The sequence below is a fragment of the Diachasmimorpha longicaudata genome, chromosome 3 (genome assembly GCF_034640455.1).
Source record: "Diachasmimorpha longicaudata isolate KC_UGA_2023 chromosome 3, iyDiaLong2, whole genome shotgun sequence".
In the NCBI taxonomy this organism is placed as follows: domain Eukaryota; kingdom Metazoa; phylum Arthropoda; class Insecta; order Hymenoptera; family Braconidae; genus Diachasmimorpha; species Diachasmimorpha longicaudata.
In genome coordinates this window covers 6,730,132-6,747,726 of record NC_087227.1, presented here as the reverse complement: position 1 = coordinate 6,747,726, position 17,595 = coordinate 6,730,132, and the positions used below count along the sequence as shown (strand labels likewise).

Sequence of the window (17,595 nt, the reverse complement as noted above, 5' to 3'; positions counted from 1 at the left end):
CACCAACTGGTTTATTAAATTCCGGTATATTCGGAAAACCGCAACAGAATTTTCAAGGGATAAACGGGGGTATACACTGCTGCTATGGGAAGCTTATCCCCTGAGAGCACTATAAAACTCAGATGAAAGTTATGGGTCTGCAGAGCTCTAGACTCTGGGTCATTCATTTTTCGGTTCTATGGAGGTTTAGGTTTTTACGAGAATTTAAAAAATTACTATGAACATCTGCTGATGCGTAGGGCGTCTGGAGTTTGAATTATTGTTCTGTTTGCATTTTCCTTTGACTTTTCTCGTCCGGTGGAGCTTTTGTGAATAGTAAAGCGGAAACTGCGAATGTTTTCTAACTGTAATTTCCCACATGCGATAGATACTTGATAACAATATTTATCATCAAATAGTTAACATGAAAGAACAGCCCTATCTGTTAATACAAATATTTATGCAGTATATCAATGTTATTCTATGAAAGTGATGGGAGTATCCATCACTATCTCTTCACTTTTCAAGTTTATGTACTTATTGATCTATCCTCTCAGGAAATACGCTCGCTTATCAGTGATTGCGCACCCACGTACTCGTAATGTTTGTATTTTATCATCGCGAATTACTCAACAGGCCGTGAGGTGATGCTGCACCAGTGGAACTAGGGCGAACATCAAAGTTCGACAGATTGGAAAAAGAAAAAAGTCGAGACGTTTTGTTCAGCAGATTCTCTGTAGGAAATCGCGGGCGTGATGTTTCAGTCTATTATTATTTCTTTTTCGCGAAGGCATTTTATCGCGAAGGCTTCCTCATTCGTTGAATATTCAATATTAACAGCGAGTAATCAACTATTACTCCAACGATCCATGACCGGGGAGTCAATGGCGAGGCAGCTAGATTATAATTATGTGAGTTGAGAGAATCAATCGATTCCAACCCACTGATAATTTTCTTCATTGCTACTTTTTATGTTTACGCCTTGACTCGAGAGGAAAGGTAATGATAGTGCGTTCATGATTACAGATGAAGAGGAAAAAACTTTGCGATGAGGAATTGTAATTATTTCATGCAGAAAAATCGTGGAATAATTACTCGGTCAGTTGTCATTCCAGTTCAATTCATCCTCCGGAGGACAATGAAATTTTAGAATTGATAAAAATATTTCGTGGGCAGATCTTTCGTTTTTATGGCTGAAGTGAATCGTAACTTCAAATAACTAAACAGTTTTAATAATTCGAAGTTATGAGTAACAAAATTAATTTCCAAACCCAACGAACCCAATGAATCAACAAGTACAGCAAATATTTCCATAATTTATGAAATTTTTTGATTTTATTTGGCTCTGTACAATGTTTCTCTTCATTTTACCTACAAATTTCATTATCCATTAATACAATTACATTAATTATTACGTGAAATATCATCCGCACTCTTTGCCCCCCAGTCAAATAAAACATCTCAATGATGCACATTTTTTTGTTGACGTAGGGTAGAAAATTAGCATCGAACCACCTCTCTTTTTTCTGAATTCATTATTCCGAGTGCAAACGGAATTATAATCATGTTAATTTATACATGCGGTATATTCACCATCTCTATGGTTAATTATTAATCATAGCCGTTCCCTTCTTCGTGGATAATGTTAAGAATTCCGTTGATACTTCGTATCTTGAATTTACATTATTCTCAATACATTACCTCTCGCTGTTTCATCATCCTTTTATTCTGAGCCAAAACTGTACTGAAATTTTTAAACTGCAGGGCCTTACATTTACCCCTCCCTATGTCTACACTGATTGGTTTTCCAAGTCTACCCAATTTCTACCAAAAAATGAATCCATTGAATATTACCAAGCGCACATCTTTAAAAGATCCATTTTAAAAAATTCTACGCAAATAAACTTTATCTCTGTTCAAAAGATCAACTTGAGTTAATCATCATTTCTATTATTTCTCAATTTTCTGTCTCCATTCAATGAATTTTGAAGGAATAAATAAATAAATAAAATTTCAGTGCAGTCTCACCCCTATTTCCCATAGAAAAGGACTTGAAATATGAATATTACGAGATAAATACTGTGTCGTAGTTGGCGGAAATAACATTTTAGATATTAAAATCAGCTTACACCTAGTTTACCTTCCATTTGAAGTTTCGTACATTATATGTATGTATAAACATGTTACATTGAAGAATCATAAATTTTATTGGTTTCCTAGGGCTTTCACCGTTTACTATCTCTTAAATTATAATTAATAAATTTACACTCGTCGTTGATGAAGAAATAGTTCCTCTCCCTAGCATTTTATACAGGGCTGTGCATTACGGAGGATTATAAATTTTTATTAATCATTAATCAATTTATTAATTTACGTGCAGCTTTAGATTATATTAACAAGCATCGAATATTCACCAATCAAACACTTTGTGTAAAACATCTTTCCAATTCACATTGATAATTATTCATATCCATCAGACTAACACATTTAATTATGTGTTATCTTAACAATCAATATATGTTTATATATCTTTAAAGAATTGTTGTTCTCAGTAAATTGTTATTGATGAAATGTAAATCACAATTGTTGTTGTCCGTTCTATCTCGCGCTCGGCTGGAAGAAATTACGAAGATCTGATTTTTAAAAAATTTATTTAGCCTATGGTAATGGAGTATTTGCCTTCTCAATAGTTTTTTGTTAATTATTTTGTTTCGTATCTAGGACTCGTTATGCCCGAGGAGATATTGGCCTTTGAATTAAATTCATTCTTTTCAATATATTGAGAGAAAGCACTCGTACATACGAAGAATAATGAATAGAAGATCCGTTATAATTTCTCCTTTATCACTTATCAATAGTACTTGCGGAATGTACCTATTATGCGCTTTCAGAACAGTTATTTATTGCGTTGAGGATACAGTAATGTGCGCGTTAAATACAAATTATTGAACAGTTGGAATTTTTTTTTTATCTCTCAATTTCTATCGATTTTTTTTTATGTTCGGGTTACATCGACTGATCACCGTCATTGATAACTCTATATTTGTCTTTCACATCAAAGAATTTCTTACGAACTTGAATCGCATAATTCCCAAATATTTCGACACGAATGTCCACCCTCCCATAGGGCACATTCCTAACTGTCTAAAAATTGAAAGAATAGTCTTGAATTTCAATGATTCTCTGCGGAAAATTTATACACAAATTCTCAACAGCGTTCATCGAATTCACTAATCCTGTTTTCACTCATCAAACATTGTTGTGATAGTTTACGAGACAGATGCTGTGGGTGGATACGACACGGGTCACGCTAAACTCGAGTCCTGCTCACCCCAGCCCTCACTGTCACACTCGCTTTCCGACGCTGAATCGCTGTCACTGAATTCAACGGCCACACGTCGTGCCAATATCGATGCCACGTCATTCAGCGCATTGACGCGCTCCACCTCCTTCTGTTCAATTTTTTCCACTTTTCGGAGTTTAATTCCTGAAACGAAAAATATCCATGATTACTTTGATGTTAAAAATGACAGCGTCACCTCCTCTTGTATCGCCCCGAACGAATTTTACAATTTTCCATTGTTTTTTCATTTTCTTTTGTCTGAGAATTTACGAGGCAAACTTCTCCCCACATGTCACCATAATTTTGATCAGACCTTTATTTATTCTTCTAAGACCTCTATTCAAACTTCAAAATGTCGCTTGAGATAATTCGTTCTCCCCAGCAGATAAATAATCCCCTCCCCCATTTCTGTCCCCAAAAAAACCCCGGGATAATATCAGAAGCATTTTTCAACCCCTCGCCCTCATTATCACTGACAAAAAAAAATACTCACCATCTCTGATAGCCTTCAGCAGATCATTTCTGGGATCGACAATAGGAATGTTAGCGTTTGGTGGTTTCTTGATTTGTCCATCGACCATATTCTTGATGGGTCTCAATTTTGGTGGATTAGTAGCAATCATCTTAGCAATATCTCCATTAGTAAGTGGTACAGATTGCATCGGTCCATTAGCAACTGGTGGTGGTGGTGGAGGTGGTGGTGGTGGTGGAATGTTGCATGGCGGTGATATCGGCCTTGTTGGTATTGGATCTGGTGTTGGTGGTGGTGGTGGTAAATCCTGTGGTGCTGGATCAGGCTCATCAATCCCCATTGGTATTCCATGATTCGGTGGTGTTGGGGTTGAATGGTGGCTCGGTAGAGGGCTGTTTGAACGACTGCCATTTCTATTGAGCAAATGCGCTGGTATTGTACCATTAATCGACGGTGGTGACATTATTTCACCGGGTGGTGGTGGCGGTGGTGGAAGTGTATCTCTCCCTGTGCTCATTGATCTACCCCTTGTTGGGGTATTATTTGCCGATGCAATTGTCGGAGTTGAATTGCTCGAGGCATTGCTGGGTGGAGCTGGGGGTGGTTGAGACGGTCGAGATTTACCACCTCTGCTTGGTGTACTTTGACCCGGCGATTGGTAGGTCTCACTGCCTGGCTGAATCTGGCCGGGTGCATAGTGAGAACTGTAGAGACTACCGTCGTCATAAGCTTGGCCTGAGTAATTTGTCGACCTGAAACAATGAACAGGATGTTCGTGGAGGCTTTCACATTCATTTGGTAGTTAATGGAGGGTCATTAAGGTCTACGATTATTTCCATTTTTTAACGATTTTTTTCAAGCACGAGACTTATCTTTCTTTGAACTATTCTAGATTTTTCGAAGTATTTACATTCTAATTATTATCATGACAACTAATTGAATGATCGATAAGAATCCTCGACTGGATCGTCTTCTTACCAGAACCAAATCAACAAAGTTGTTTTATTTTAATCACATTAAGTACTTAATTTCAAAATTTAGAAAAATATTCATATTTCTCTATCATAGAAAAAATGAAAAATCATTTTAAAACAACTGTTTTTCTGAGCTGAAGCTCTAAGTTGAAGTATTATTGAATGAAAATCCGTTGACTTTACCTATAATGATCATTAGCCGTTGGTGGACTGTACAAATTCTGCTCATCAGCTGGATAACTTCTCCTCAACTCGATACTGTTGGGTCTCGGTGGTCTTGGATCAGTCATTACCAATCCCAGTAATGATTCATCTGTAATATTATGGGGCGTTCGATACTGAACTCCCTGGGTCGGCATTATGTACTCCCCATGACCGACCGCCAATTGTCGCTGTCTCTCTCTCGTGTTGTGGGGTTGTCTCACACGCTTCTTGTGTCTACCACCTCCACCACCGCCCCCATCGTTCCGAGGCCTGTGTGGCTGCAGAACGATATGATATCACGATTAAACATGTTGAATAATTAATTTTTTTCGGCGGGTGCATGGCAAGCCAAAATTTATCAAATTGATTTTCAATAACATGACAGGGATGGATTTTCAGAAATACACTGTTAAAAATTATTTACTGAAATTTCAGTGAAAATTGGATATTTATCAACATAATTATTCCTTCATAATTGATCACCTGCAATTATTATGGCTTGTTCAAGTCGTTCTATCTGACGTACAGTTACAAAGAAAATTGGCAGTTGATCAACGAGAATTTTGCAGGGAAATCCCAAAGTAATAATTGCAGGAGAAAACACAATTCCGATTCTCCACAATTTCCCTGTGAAAAATGTCTACTAACTCCTTGAAATTTCAATTCTCTTTCTGACAGTGTACCTTTTCAAATGCGATGATGTTGATCATTTTCATGATGTAGAGTAGGAATGCTCAATGAAATGATTCGTGATTCGATGATTGTATAAAATTAGTGACGATGACGACAAGAAATATAAAAACTGGAACGATAAATCGTCGCCTAAACCTAGCGGGTAAAAAAAACTACTGGATAATTTAAAAAGCGAGCAATCTATATAAAAAATCTAACAGCACAAATACCAAAAAATTCAACTTGAATATTCGTTAATGATAGAAAAAATCCACACAGAATGTGAGTTAACTCAATAATGGCAGTGAGTGAACGATGATGTAAACGTATAAATATCGATGATATTCATTGGAATGAGAAGGAAAAATAAAGGGTATGGAGAAAATCAATATCACAGAAAGAATCTACAAAGATCCAAACCATCGACTTGCCTCTCTGAACGGTTCGGCATATTCAGACTCGGTCTATAACCAAGGGGACATTTTCGACAGTTAGATTTATTCACGTCGACAATTGTTCTCATAAACAAAAGATTAAAAAAAAGCCTCACTCTGAAATTCACACGTTACAGTGTGCGTAATGAATTGATTATTAAAAATGACTCATACCTTTTTGCCCCGATCGTGTAATTTTTTCTCTGTATCCTTGAGCATTTCTTGACTCCACAGATCGAAGAAGTAATTTGGATCTGTGTAGAATTTCAATCCGTCTTTGCCATCCTCCCTGAAATTGAACAAAAATATTCCAATCATTGATTTCATGACTAGTTCAATTAGACTCATAATGAAGTGAAGAAAATAAGATAAGTGACATTCCACTATTGCCCAGTTATTAATGAATATCTCGACATCTAGGGGAGATAGCAAAATTGTTATTACACCTTTTTTGTAGAGAATACTAATTCCTACAACAATTGTTATAAAAAAATTCCGCTATCTCCCTCCGATCCGACGATATCCGCATTAAAGCTCGCCTTAAAGATGAGTCAACTTATCTGGTTTTACCACTTCGTTACTGAAACTCCTGTACCAACTAAAAAATAGGGAAATACCTGTAGACATTGAGTTTATCGAGTGGCGGAGGTGTGTCGCACTGCTGATAAGTCTCCAGCATAGCTGTGGGCATGGTATCCCTGGAAACAACTTGCTGATCGAATACCACAGAGCTCTTGAAGGCCTTCCTCATGTGAATATCTTGCAGGGAGACTAAAAAACCACAGAAAAAAAAATGTTACCCCAGTCCAGAGACTTCGAACTGCCTTTCTGAAATTCAAATATTTCTTCAAAAATACACACCTTCCTCGACATTACTGTCCAGCTGGGTAACTTTGACAGCCAATCTGTCTATTCTCGCTTGCAGTGAATTAGCACGATCGCTCAGTGTGTGCGCTTCCCTCGCCAATTCACCGAATAAATCCTCAGCGTGTCGGGATAAACTTGACAGTTGCCTTATAGTGTTAGCAAGTGTGCCATTTGTCGCAGCCTCAAGCTCCGATGGCAGTGGAAATGACTCTGGTATTGTACCACGTGCTACGTGCACTGGTTCAACCAGTCTCTTTGGTAGTGGCATCTTGGGGAGTTTTTTTTATAGCGATGGAGACTCACTCGAGGTACCACAAGACCCACTCACCGCTTTGGATCCCTTGACATCTGCAATATTAATGGAAAATATGAATTATTAAATTCCTGAATCTCCATGGAGATGTCCCATGACCTCCCTGGAACCCCCACATGACCCTCACTTCAAAAAAACCCGAGCATTACGACATTTACCGTCATTCTGACCTTTATCAGAGCCAGTACGATCCATAAACTCTCATATCTCGTATCAAAGCCATAAAACATGGACCCAATTCCTCGTATTCCGTAATCCATCGACAGCTATAACCTATTACCCGCTTTCACGCTTCGTGCAGGTGCAGTTGCCTGTTTACCTTCTTCCATTCGCGAGAAAAAAAAAGGATAAAAACAACTCTGCATGTGTACCCGGGCTGAGTATGCTAATTAGACCGAGGGGTAATAGCTGGTAATACCTTTAACGGGTGGAGTGAAGTGAGTCGATGACCAGAGTTTCAGTGAATGACCCTGACTGCTCTCACTATTTTTTTTCCCCCTCTCAATCTTTCCCACGGGTGATTTTAATTTCTCCATTTTTTTTACCTCGTTTCTCCCTTGCGCAGTATATCGACCTTGCAATAATCCTCAATAGCTAAACTGGGAGGAGTCAATTGAGGCCAATGGAATCACATGTGAAGCGGAGGAGCAGTCGTAATCGTTCACAGTTAAGTGATAAATGAGAAAAAATTGGGGAGTTTTTTGGAGAAAAATAAGGTCTCCACACCTCATGGGAATCAGAGGTATAAATTTTGATGAAAGAAATGCAGAGGAAATATGGGAGCAATTGGTGATAAGATAATGGTTCCATCTGCAGATGCTGGTGAGTCTCGTTCAATCCTTTCAACGCTCGACCTTTCACTACGATAACTTCGGAGTTTGGTGTCGATAGAGATAGGATCGATGGATCAATCGTCTGTGAAGTTACAGCAGTGCCGAGCAAACGGTAGTTCAACTCTATTCGTGATGAAATTGAGACGAAGATACCAATTGCTGGGCAAAATGTCTTCCTGGAATGAATCCTGGGTGATTGCTACTTTGGATTCTCGGACGCGGAACGAACGATGTGACGCATTTTAATCAGCCGACTTCCGGATTCCATAGTTGGTACGACTTTGTGGCCTCTCGAGTACAATTTTTTCGATTACCAATAGAGAAGTTTTCAATTATATTTTCAATTTTTTTCTGGATCAAACATATGCTCAGGACTTCTTCTGGACGAAGCATCAGCAATCGACGACGAAAGGAAGTTATGGAACTTTTTTTAATACAAAAATGATTCAGTGGTCATTGACAAATGCCCCGGGCCCAAACTGTCTATCGTCTCTTGCAGATGGTCGATGAGGATAACTGGGATGATCTCATTCCTCAGGATAACCAATCGATAATTCATGCGAAACGAGACGCTATGAATTTTTCTCACGCCTCGAGGAGTTTCGTAACTCAACTGGAGTTTGATAAAAGTGATAACTCAGTTGTCATGATTTATCGAGCTCTCCTCCCACGACTATCTGATCTAGCCCTCTGGCTCTCTACTGGGTAAAAAGGGACGTGTGAGTCACAACATAATATAAAACATCATCGACGTAAAAATAAACAAACTATTTCCCACTCGTATGACTTATTCAGTGTGAATTATCAATTTCCTTGATTGGTGAGAAAATCATCGCTGATTTTCTGATTTTCTCAACGCCAACATGTCAGGGATATTGTTTCCGATGAATAATAAAATTACAGAGTGTTAGGTTATACATTTTACATCGACTTCCACATCTGGAGATTATATTTAATGTATAAAAGCTCCCACGCGCCTGACGCCCGGGAGGCACACTCTGAACCTCTATGAATCCTCAGTGAATCTCAACAATGAGAACACTCGAGGGGTTATCTGTTCCGCCACATACATGAAAAATATTTTTTTTTATTATTTAATAACATCAGAGAATTGAAAATTCATCGCACACTGGAAGAAAAAAAATTGCAACTCTCTTGAAGGTTTCCTATCTTCTGAATCAACGATGCGATTCTGATAAGTCACATCGTGTTTTGCAGGTGCTCTTTCAAGCTTCAAAATGAGATAAAAAATTTTGAATTTCACTCTGCCCTTTTTGCATCATCCCTTCTCCCAAACCATTACGGTATCCCGCAACTAATGTGGACTTGTTTTTCCATTGCCTTTCAGATTTTTTTAACTGCAAAAAGAAGCTGCAGACCACTCGAGTAGCAAGTGAAAGAGGCGGATCCGTGGAGTTGCTGGTTTGAAGATCGTGGGTGAGACTTTTTTTTTTTTTTATTTTCCCTTCCTCCAGTGCAAACCTTTTCCTTTTGAATGGGAAGCCGGGTGTTTTCATGCCTGCACACATGAGACGATTTTTTACTCCTTCAAACATCTGCTAAAAGATGAGTGTGGACACTTGGTGAATTATTTTTCAAACGATATACCATGATATTTTGTTGTTTCTTTAATATGAAGGCCACCGGAGTCGTCAACCCCACGTGTACATTTTATGTTAACGCCTCTTGGCACATGCAGGCCATATGGTCACACAGCAGCAACAAAAGGCCAGAATTAAAATCACCCGGTGCATATGAGTGTCCAGTGACTCACTTGGAACCGTAAAAAATTGGAAAATTCTGTCAATATTCTGCACGTCAAGACAATTTTTATGATAAAATTGATACGTGGGAATGGAGTGAGTAAAATTGCAACGGTAAATGACTCAACGGATTGTTTAAACTCGAGTTCACGAGAGCCCTCTCCTTCGGTATTTCCCTCCGCATAACCCTCGTTCTATTTTAGCTTATCTTACGGAAGTTGATCCGGATATTTGCAGGGATGAAAACGGATATGGGTAAAATTGAGCTGCAGAGTTGAACTTTTAATGTTTTAAAATGAAAACAGCCGCCGACAAATGTCAAAAAATTAATTTTCATTTCATCCTCTCAATCTGCCTCTCAAAATATGGATTTTCCTAATTTTAACCATTTTTTTCTTGACGTCCCATTGGGCCCTGACTTACATCTGCCAAAACTGAAAAATAAATGGATCGAGTCATCTATATCTCCATCAGAATCAATACTCTAATTTCAGGAAGAACTATCAGCAGCATTTGACATAAAAGATAAAACTGCCTTGGTAGTCTTCCAAAAAATAGAACAAACCCATTATTTTTGTTGCTATTTAAACGGCAGCTGTCGCGACTTCGTGTACCGAGAGAGTTCGCAAAATATTGATCAAGCCGACAAGTCTGTCGAGGGTTGGACGGTTGGCAGGCGCGGTGGAAAGACACCCTCGTGGTCGGTGACTCACCGAGCAGTTTCACATCCCCATCACTTTTTTTTTCTCATTTCAATAAAAACAAATTCAATCAAATAAAAGCCATAAAATCAATGTCACATAATTCACGTTTTCTGTGAGAAAATTTTAAAAATTCCTTTCGATGTTTAAAAAAGAGTACCGTAACGGGAACAGTTGATCATCAATCTCGATATGTGAAATATTTGGCCTCTTCAACTGAAACCTCATCATCAGCAGCCGATTCCAACGGTCATGCCGTTGATAATTGATTGTAACTAACAACCCGATCATCTGGGTTGACTAACAGGATCTGTTCAAGTGGAAGCTGACACTGAGATAATCAAAACTGTACGAGTAAGCGTCGTGTCAACCCACTTGCATGGACTATAGATTAATCCACAATTACGGCCTAACTGATCAACACACCAAGTTCAAGCCATTGAGTACTAGTTCTTGACATTTCCGGTTTGTCTGTCACGTGCCACAAACGAATGAACCTGATGGTGCAAGAGATTCAATGAAAGAATATCCATTCACACGAAGATTAAAAAAAACTGTTGACAATATTTTCGAAACGTTCCGTAATTGTTATCTGATGTTTCTGGAAAATTCACTGAAGCTGTTGGAGATCAGGGACCGGTGAAAGGCCCATTAAATTCATCATTCGATGCTTTAGATTTTCATCTACGAATGATTGATTTGGGTGTGAATTTGATAGTAATTTTACAGGCGTCTTGTCACTGTCTTCTCATGGAACATTAGAATCCCTCGGATATCGAGTAACATTCGTCATGGTGCTGTGAGGAGACGTCGACCTCGAGTGCTGCATCTCGGTTAAAAATGAGAGGAGTATCACAGCCGCACATTGTCGTGGAAACTAGTCTACAACAGAATTAATACAACGTCCCCATTTCACTTGAGAAAATTTTCTACTTGAGAATGTGACACAGGTGATGCTGACAATATTATTAGAAATGGTGAATTAAACAGGAAAAAAGAAATTAGAAAATATTATGGAAGTCTTCACGTCATCGTGTACGAATGGAAATATTACAGGAAATATTATCGTATTGATTGATAATCGTTCAGTATTTTTGCCACTTCAAAGCGAGACTACAATCAGAATTAATCAGATCCTAATGGTGTAGAAATGATTTTACTAAAATCTAAATTATTGATATTTAAGAAGAAGTGTTTTGGCCTGATCTCCTCCAGACGGATTCACGTGCATAAATAAATAAATTATATTCATATTTAGTTTCCCTTTTACTGGGATTATCCTGTCGATAGTGACGCAGGCATCAACAAGGGATTACGCTGTTGTATTTTGCATAATTGAACCAAAGCCGGTGATAAATATTCGAGGGCTTCACCTTCAACTGGAATTAAGGTGCTTCGCAGTCTCACTGCCATTGAAAACTTATTTCTCCAGGAAAATAAATTTTTCATAAAAAATAGACCTCCAGAGGGGGAAACGTGGGACGAAGATTAGTTGTATCGCTAAAATTAGACTTCCAAGTCCGCACCGAGAGGAAAATTCTGTAAAAATTACGTGTCTGTTCCATAACCCACCAGTCAAAATACTGTTCAGTAAAAATTGAGACCTTTCAGAAAAAAGTCCAGGACGCTCAGTGAAAAAATGCGAACTTGTTCCGCAATTTTAACTGAATAGTATTTTGACTGTCAGATTATGAAACGGTTACATAATTATTGAAGAATTTTTCTCTCGTGACTTTTTAACACAATTTAACCTGAAAAGCGGTTGAATATTGACAGCTAGAAATATTTAATAAAAATGACGTATCATTTGTGGAATTCAAGAGTGAAATGTATTTAAGAAAAATTTTCCAGAATTTTTTTGGAGCGTTTTTTCATTTATCCTAAATATTTCCCTTCGTGCAATAATAATATCGTCCCACGTTTCGCCCTCTGGAGTTGTAATTTTTATCGACAATTTCTTCCCATGTAACGGTGAGATGGTGCGTTAAATTTCTCTGAGACATTGAAAATAAAATCGTCGGTTTTATTTTTCTCCGTATCCATTGTTTCCCCGTGAAATATAAACCATCGAGATGTCAGTTGTGTTATTCACGGTTAAGCATTAGTCCCGGAGGCGCAGCTTTCCCTTAGTAGTGGAGAGATGAGATTAGACGCTAGAAATATCTCGAAATGTCATCTTCTAAACAATCACATGTGTGTTGCGTAAACTGATTGAAGAAATGAACAAAACGTTCCAGGTAATGAGATATTAACGTTTTCATTCATTCTCCGGCCATTTGCGTGAATGCATTCCTTGGTAGATTGTCTCAAACTACAACTTAACGTACAAATGCTGTACCTTCACGGACGAGTAAACTCGAGACAGCTCGATATTGCATGCCAGGAGGCGTTCTTTCCAACTCGACACGCGTTGCATTGGAAAATATATTCTCGGAGGAGGGATAAAAATTAATGGGTCAGGTGACGATAAAATCTATAATTACGTCATCAATTCTGCAATAACAAGAGAAATTTGTAATTCAGAAGAACAATTTTACGTTAATTCCGGATTTACTGGAGGAAGTTTTAATATTTTGTGAATCAAATGGGGGGGAAATATTGTTTAAGGGCACCGGGTTCACCCTTAAAAAATTTGACCTACTGCCTCTCTCTCATTTGACCCTCAAAACAGACAAATGGTCTTCAGGATCACATGAGAGAAAGAGGAGGCAGCATCACATCATTTCATAATTTTTTTAAACCTCAAAAAGAAAATTAAAAAAGAAACTTTCCCCACCCCCTTATAATGAATTCATTCCAACAAACGTAATATTAAATAATCCATAAATTCCACTTGATCATTATCGTAATGTCGCACTAATGAGCTTGTTTCTTATCAGACCCCCAAGGTCATGTCGACTCGTGTCAATTATCAATGAGCAGAAGCAGCAGATTGCCAATAAAAAAAAATATTTCAACTCGTTCTCTTCACACAATTCTCCGCCTGATCCGTCCGTTCGTTCCAGTGACCCAAAAAAACCACAGCCACAGATAAAAGCCGAAATGGCGATAAAATGACGCAGTTCCCTGCAACGATTGAGGTGTTATATTTCGTTGGGTCACTGGGCCTGTGGCTTTTTTTTTTCGAGTGGAAAAAATCGAGAATTATTCGAGATTAGCCCGAGGCTTCTTTGCAGGGGAGAAACTGAGTACTCAGGGAAGTGCATAGAGGTGATACTCGACGAGGGCGATATACGACCCTCCCCGGAATGTCAAACCGGGGTGAAATAGGGCGGATGCAAGTAATCAGTTCAGTTGACCAGAAATTCCAATTACGTGACGGACTTTGATAAAAACTCATCCATTTTTTATATCAATAATTTTTTTACGGAAGAAAAGGCACTTTTGGGAGTAGTTTTTAACAGTTTGTTTTACTGTTGCAATATCCTCCGGGGGATATACAGGGTGTCGAGCAGGTAGGGGCGAACTCTAAACAGGCATGTTTTGGGGGTGATTCTGAGCAGAAAAGTCCTTTTCTACTTTTCGATCGGACTCACCCCTGCAGAGATATGGGGGTGAAAAGAACGGCCAATGGGGCGCGAGCATTGCGCGGCTCTCCGTCCGTGTGCCGCGGGTAAGCAGTGTGCGTGCTTCCCCTTCTCCTCGGGCGGACGTTCCATTCCGCTAGTGAGTAAGAGAGAGACAGGGGGAAAGATATTTCATGACAATCCTTTCAGGGGGGGGGGGGGGCGCTAGGATGATTAAAAACCGATTATTATTTACCTTAGTATTATTTATTAAAAGACAACATTCTGAAAACCGCGGGCATCCCCCTTGGCGTTCCAAAGCTAATTATTTAAATGTTAATTATCTCATTATGCAATAGCCTTACAGTGTTTTGTCAAGAGATCTTTTTTATTGTAAATTTAATTTACAACAAGAAAGGTCTCTTGACAAAATGCTGTAAAAGAGCCTATTATCGAGATAATTAATGATAAACAATCGCGGGGAAATTTCAGAGGGGATAGCTCGCGATTTTCGCGGAATCTGGAGCAATAACCGCGTTATCTTGATTATCACGTAAACAAATGGATTTACGGCCTTTTGTCACAAGACATTTTTTGCAGAGAATAAAATTATCTACAATAAATGTCTCCTGGTGGAATCCCGTAAATCCATTTGTTTATTGAATAATTGGATTTGAATTTTAAACAATAATCCGCGATTAATTATCAAATTAAGACATCTACGCGATTTTTCGATAAGATCATTAATCTTGTAAACAAATCTTTATCTTGTAAACAAATGGGTTTACAACATTTTGTCAAGACGGCTTTTTTGCCAGAAATGCAATTTTAAACATTAATGATCTTATCGAAAAATCGCGTAGATGTCTTAATTTGATAATTAATCGCGGATTATTGTTTAAAATTCAAATCCAATTATTCAATAAACAAATGGATTTACGGGATTCCACCAGGAGACATTTATTGTAGATAATTTTATTCTCTGCAAAAAATGTCTTGTGACAAAAGGCCGTAAATCCATTTGTTTACGTGATAATCAAGATAACGCGGTTATTGCTCCAGATTCCGCGAAAATCGCGAGCTATCCCCTCTGAAATTTCCCCGCGATTGTTTATCATTAATTATCTCGATAATAGGCTCTTTTACAGCATTTTGTCAAGAGACCTTTCTTGTTGTAAATTAAATTTACAATAAAAAAGATCTCTTGACAAAACACTGTAAGGCTATTGCATAATGAGATAATTAACATTTAAATAATTAGCTTTGGAACGCCAAGGGGGATGCCCGCGGTTTTCAGAATGTTGTCTTTTAATAAATAATACTAAGGTAAATAATAATCGGTTTTTAATCATCCTAGCGCCCCCCCCCCCCCCTGAAAGGATTGTCATGAAATATCTTTCCCCCTGTCTCTCTCTTACTCACTAGCGGAATGGAACGTCCGCCCGAGGAGAAGGGGAAGCACGCACACTGCTTACCCGCGGCACACGGACGGAGAGCCGCGCAATGCTCGCGCCCCATTGGCCGTTCTTTTCACCCCCATATCTCTGCAGGGGTGAGTCCGATCGAAAAGTAGAAAAGGACTTTTCTGCTCAGAATCACCCCCAAAACATGCCTGTTTAGAGTTCGCCCCTACCTGCTCGACACCCTGTATGCTTGGTATATCAGAATTTTGGGTGAATTAGGTCGATTTTGGAACTGGAGAATGATTGAGAAATGGAAAATAGTGGGAGTACTGAACGTAAAATAATTAAAAACTGGTTTTTTACAGCATTTTTAATGCTCCATTGCCCCTCGGCTACTGAAATCACAGCAAACCTCTCTTCACGATGAATGATAACCATGAACAATTGTCATAATTTACCGGGGACTGGGACACTGACGATAATTCGTTCAGTCCTAAGTACCTGACACGAGAGCAATAATAAATTCACGTTTATCCATGTGTCATGCATGAGAGACAGCGCAATAAAAGATTCATAAGAGAGAATAAAAAATTGTCGATTCAGGGGGAGATTTATATCATCACTCTCTTCGTATTATGCAATTTTTTCGGAGCGTTCCGTAATTTATATCAAAAGTGTCTATTACAACGCACGATACCGGCATTTAAACTTTTCTTTTAATCGATAACCGCACTCTGGGGCTCTGTAATTTTCCGTGAATACTTTTCGCCGTGAAGATCACAATTTTGAAGATCTCCAGCTGAATTCAGGGTAAAAATTGAGATCGGACTTTGGTTGGACTTCAAATACTTGGCTTAGAATCCCTCTGGGAGCAGTAGTTGAGGGTCTAACCCACTCAAAGCACCTAAAAAAACAAGAAAAAAATACCCCCCGTGGAGGCACATGTGTCTTAGAAAAGTCAGCCAATCGCCAACCGAATAAAACTATCGACGTGAAATCGGATCAGAATATTCCGCATCTGGGCTTTCACCCCCACATAATTCACCGCCTCACCCGGTGAAAAACCTCACCCTCCCCTTTCGCCCCCAGAATACCCCAAAATCCCCGAGAAAATACAGTTTCCTCCCACTGAAACCGACTTTTTCTCCTGAAATGTTCATCTAGGGGATTTCAAGTGTCACAAGGGTTGAATCGTCATGTGCCTAAGTGTTTATAAACTCCGAAACACTTTCCCCACAACATAAATTCCTCTACAACACCCCCAACCCCTTCGAATGGGATTTATCGAGAACTACCCCAGAAATTCTGGCTTCAGGCATTTTTCCAAATTTTTTATCGCAAAAAAAGGTACCGGTGATAGCGGTATCCGCCCCTAGCAGCACGCCACACCTATTAAAAACCACCCCCTGTCCTCCACAAAGTCGTCAAGGGTGTGAGAGTAACATATCATTTTGCGTCTGAAAATGCCCCGGATTTACCCCCCATCGCAGCAGCCAATTTACAACCGAATTAATGACTTTTAGTTGACGCCGATAAGGATGACAACTCATCCGGACTGATTTTTCCCCCTCTGTAACACTCACCATATCCGCCGACGCACCCCCGGTCGCGTGTTCGGGCATCGCCCTCGAGGTATCACCGAGTTCACACTAAAATCCAAAGTCAGTCACTGTTTGCACTTGACACTGAATTGTTTTACGGATAAATTGTGCTTTATTCACATGACACGATCGAAGCAAGTTGTTGATAACACTCCAGTGTGGGTTATAAAACCGAGGAACAACAGAAAATGGCGTTTGTGGGACGACCTCGTCTTCAGTAACTGGCATCGGGCGAGTGACGACTACGGTACGGGAAAGTCACGGGATCATCAGCGCCGCTAGAGGATTTTAACCGAACTCGTTAACTGGAGTATTCCCTAGATCTGGGGATCTAGTGACTCCAGTCGATGTGTGAAGAGCGACCCCAATGGATTTCTAGGACTCCAGGAATATTCTAAAATCGATTTTTTCGTTTTTCTCGGCTCCTGGGGCTCCTAGAGCAAAAAGACCCCGGATTTGGCATCACACCGTTTTTCGTCCATATCTTTGGAAATAAATTATCTAGGGCAATTTGGCTGGCGCCATTGGGT

The 17,595-nt window shown here is 39.1% G+C and overlaps 1 protein-coding gene across 3 annotated transcripts; it reads right to left on the bottom strand.

The window, feature by feature from the left end:
• Positions 1-1,286: 1,286 nt before the first annotated feature.
• Positions 1,287-17,315, bottom strand: LOC135160342 (actin-binding protein WASF3). Of its 3 annotated transcripts, none has more exons than XM_064116781.1 (8): positions 17,048-17,315; positions 6,940-7,293; positions 6,696-6,849; positions 6,253-6,367; positions 6,076-6,108; positions 4,952-5,250; positions 3,816-4,546; positions 1,287-3,466 (listed from the first exon to the last, which is right to left on the bottom strand). In XM_064116781.1, the coding sequence occupies exons 2-8, from the start codon at positions 7,211-7,213 to the stop codon at positions 3,285-3,287; spliced, it is 1,788 nt and encodes a 595-aa protein (XP_063972851.1). In that variant the 5' UTR covers positions 7,214-7,293; positions 17,048-17,315; the 3' UTR covers positions 1,287-3,284. The 3 variants fall into 3 exon arrangements, with proteins under 3 accessions (XP_063972851.1, XP_063972852.1, XP_063972853.1); XM_064116782.1 differs by lacking the exon at positions 17,048-17,315 and adding an exon at positions 7,417-7,554; XM_064116783.1 differs by lacking the exon at positions 6,076-6,108 and having other exon boundaries at positions 17,048-17,313.
• Positions 17,316-17,595: the final 280 nt, after the last annotated feature.

Coding starts and splice junctions, on each gene's coding strand:
- LOC135160342 (XM_064116781.1), bottom strand. CDS start 7,213: ATGCCACTACCAAAGAGACTGGTTGAACCAGTGCACGTAGCACGTGGT. Junction 6,850..6,939: donor GGACAGTAATGTCGAGGAAG/GTGTGTATTTTT, acceptor GTGGTTTTTTAG/TCTCCCTGCAAGATATTCAC. Junction 5,251..6,075: donor ATGCCGAACCGTTCAGAGAG/GCAAGTCGATGG, acceptor ATCGTTCTGCAG/CCACACAGGCCTCGGAACGA.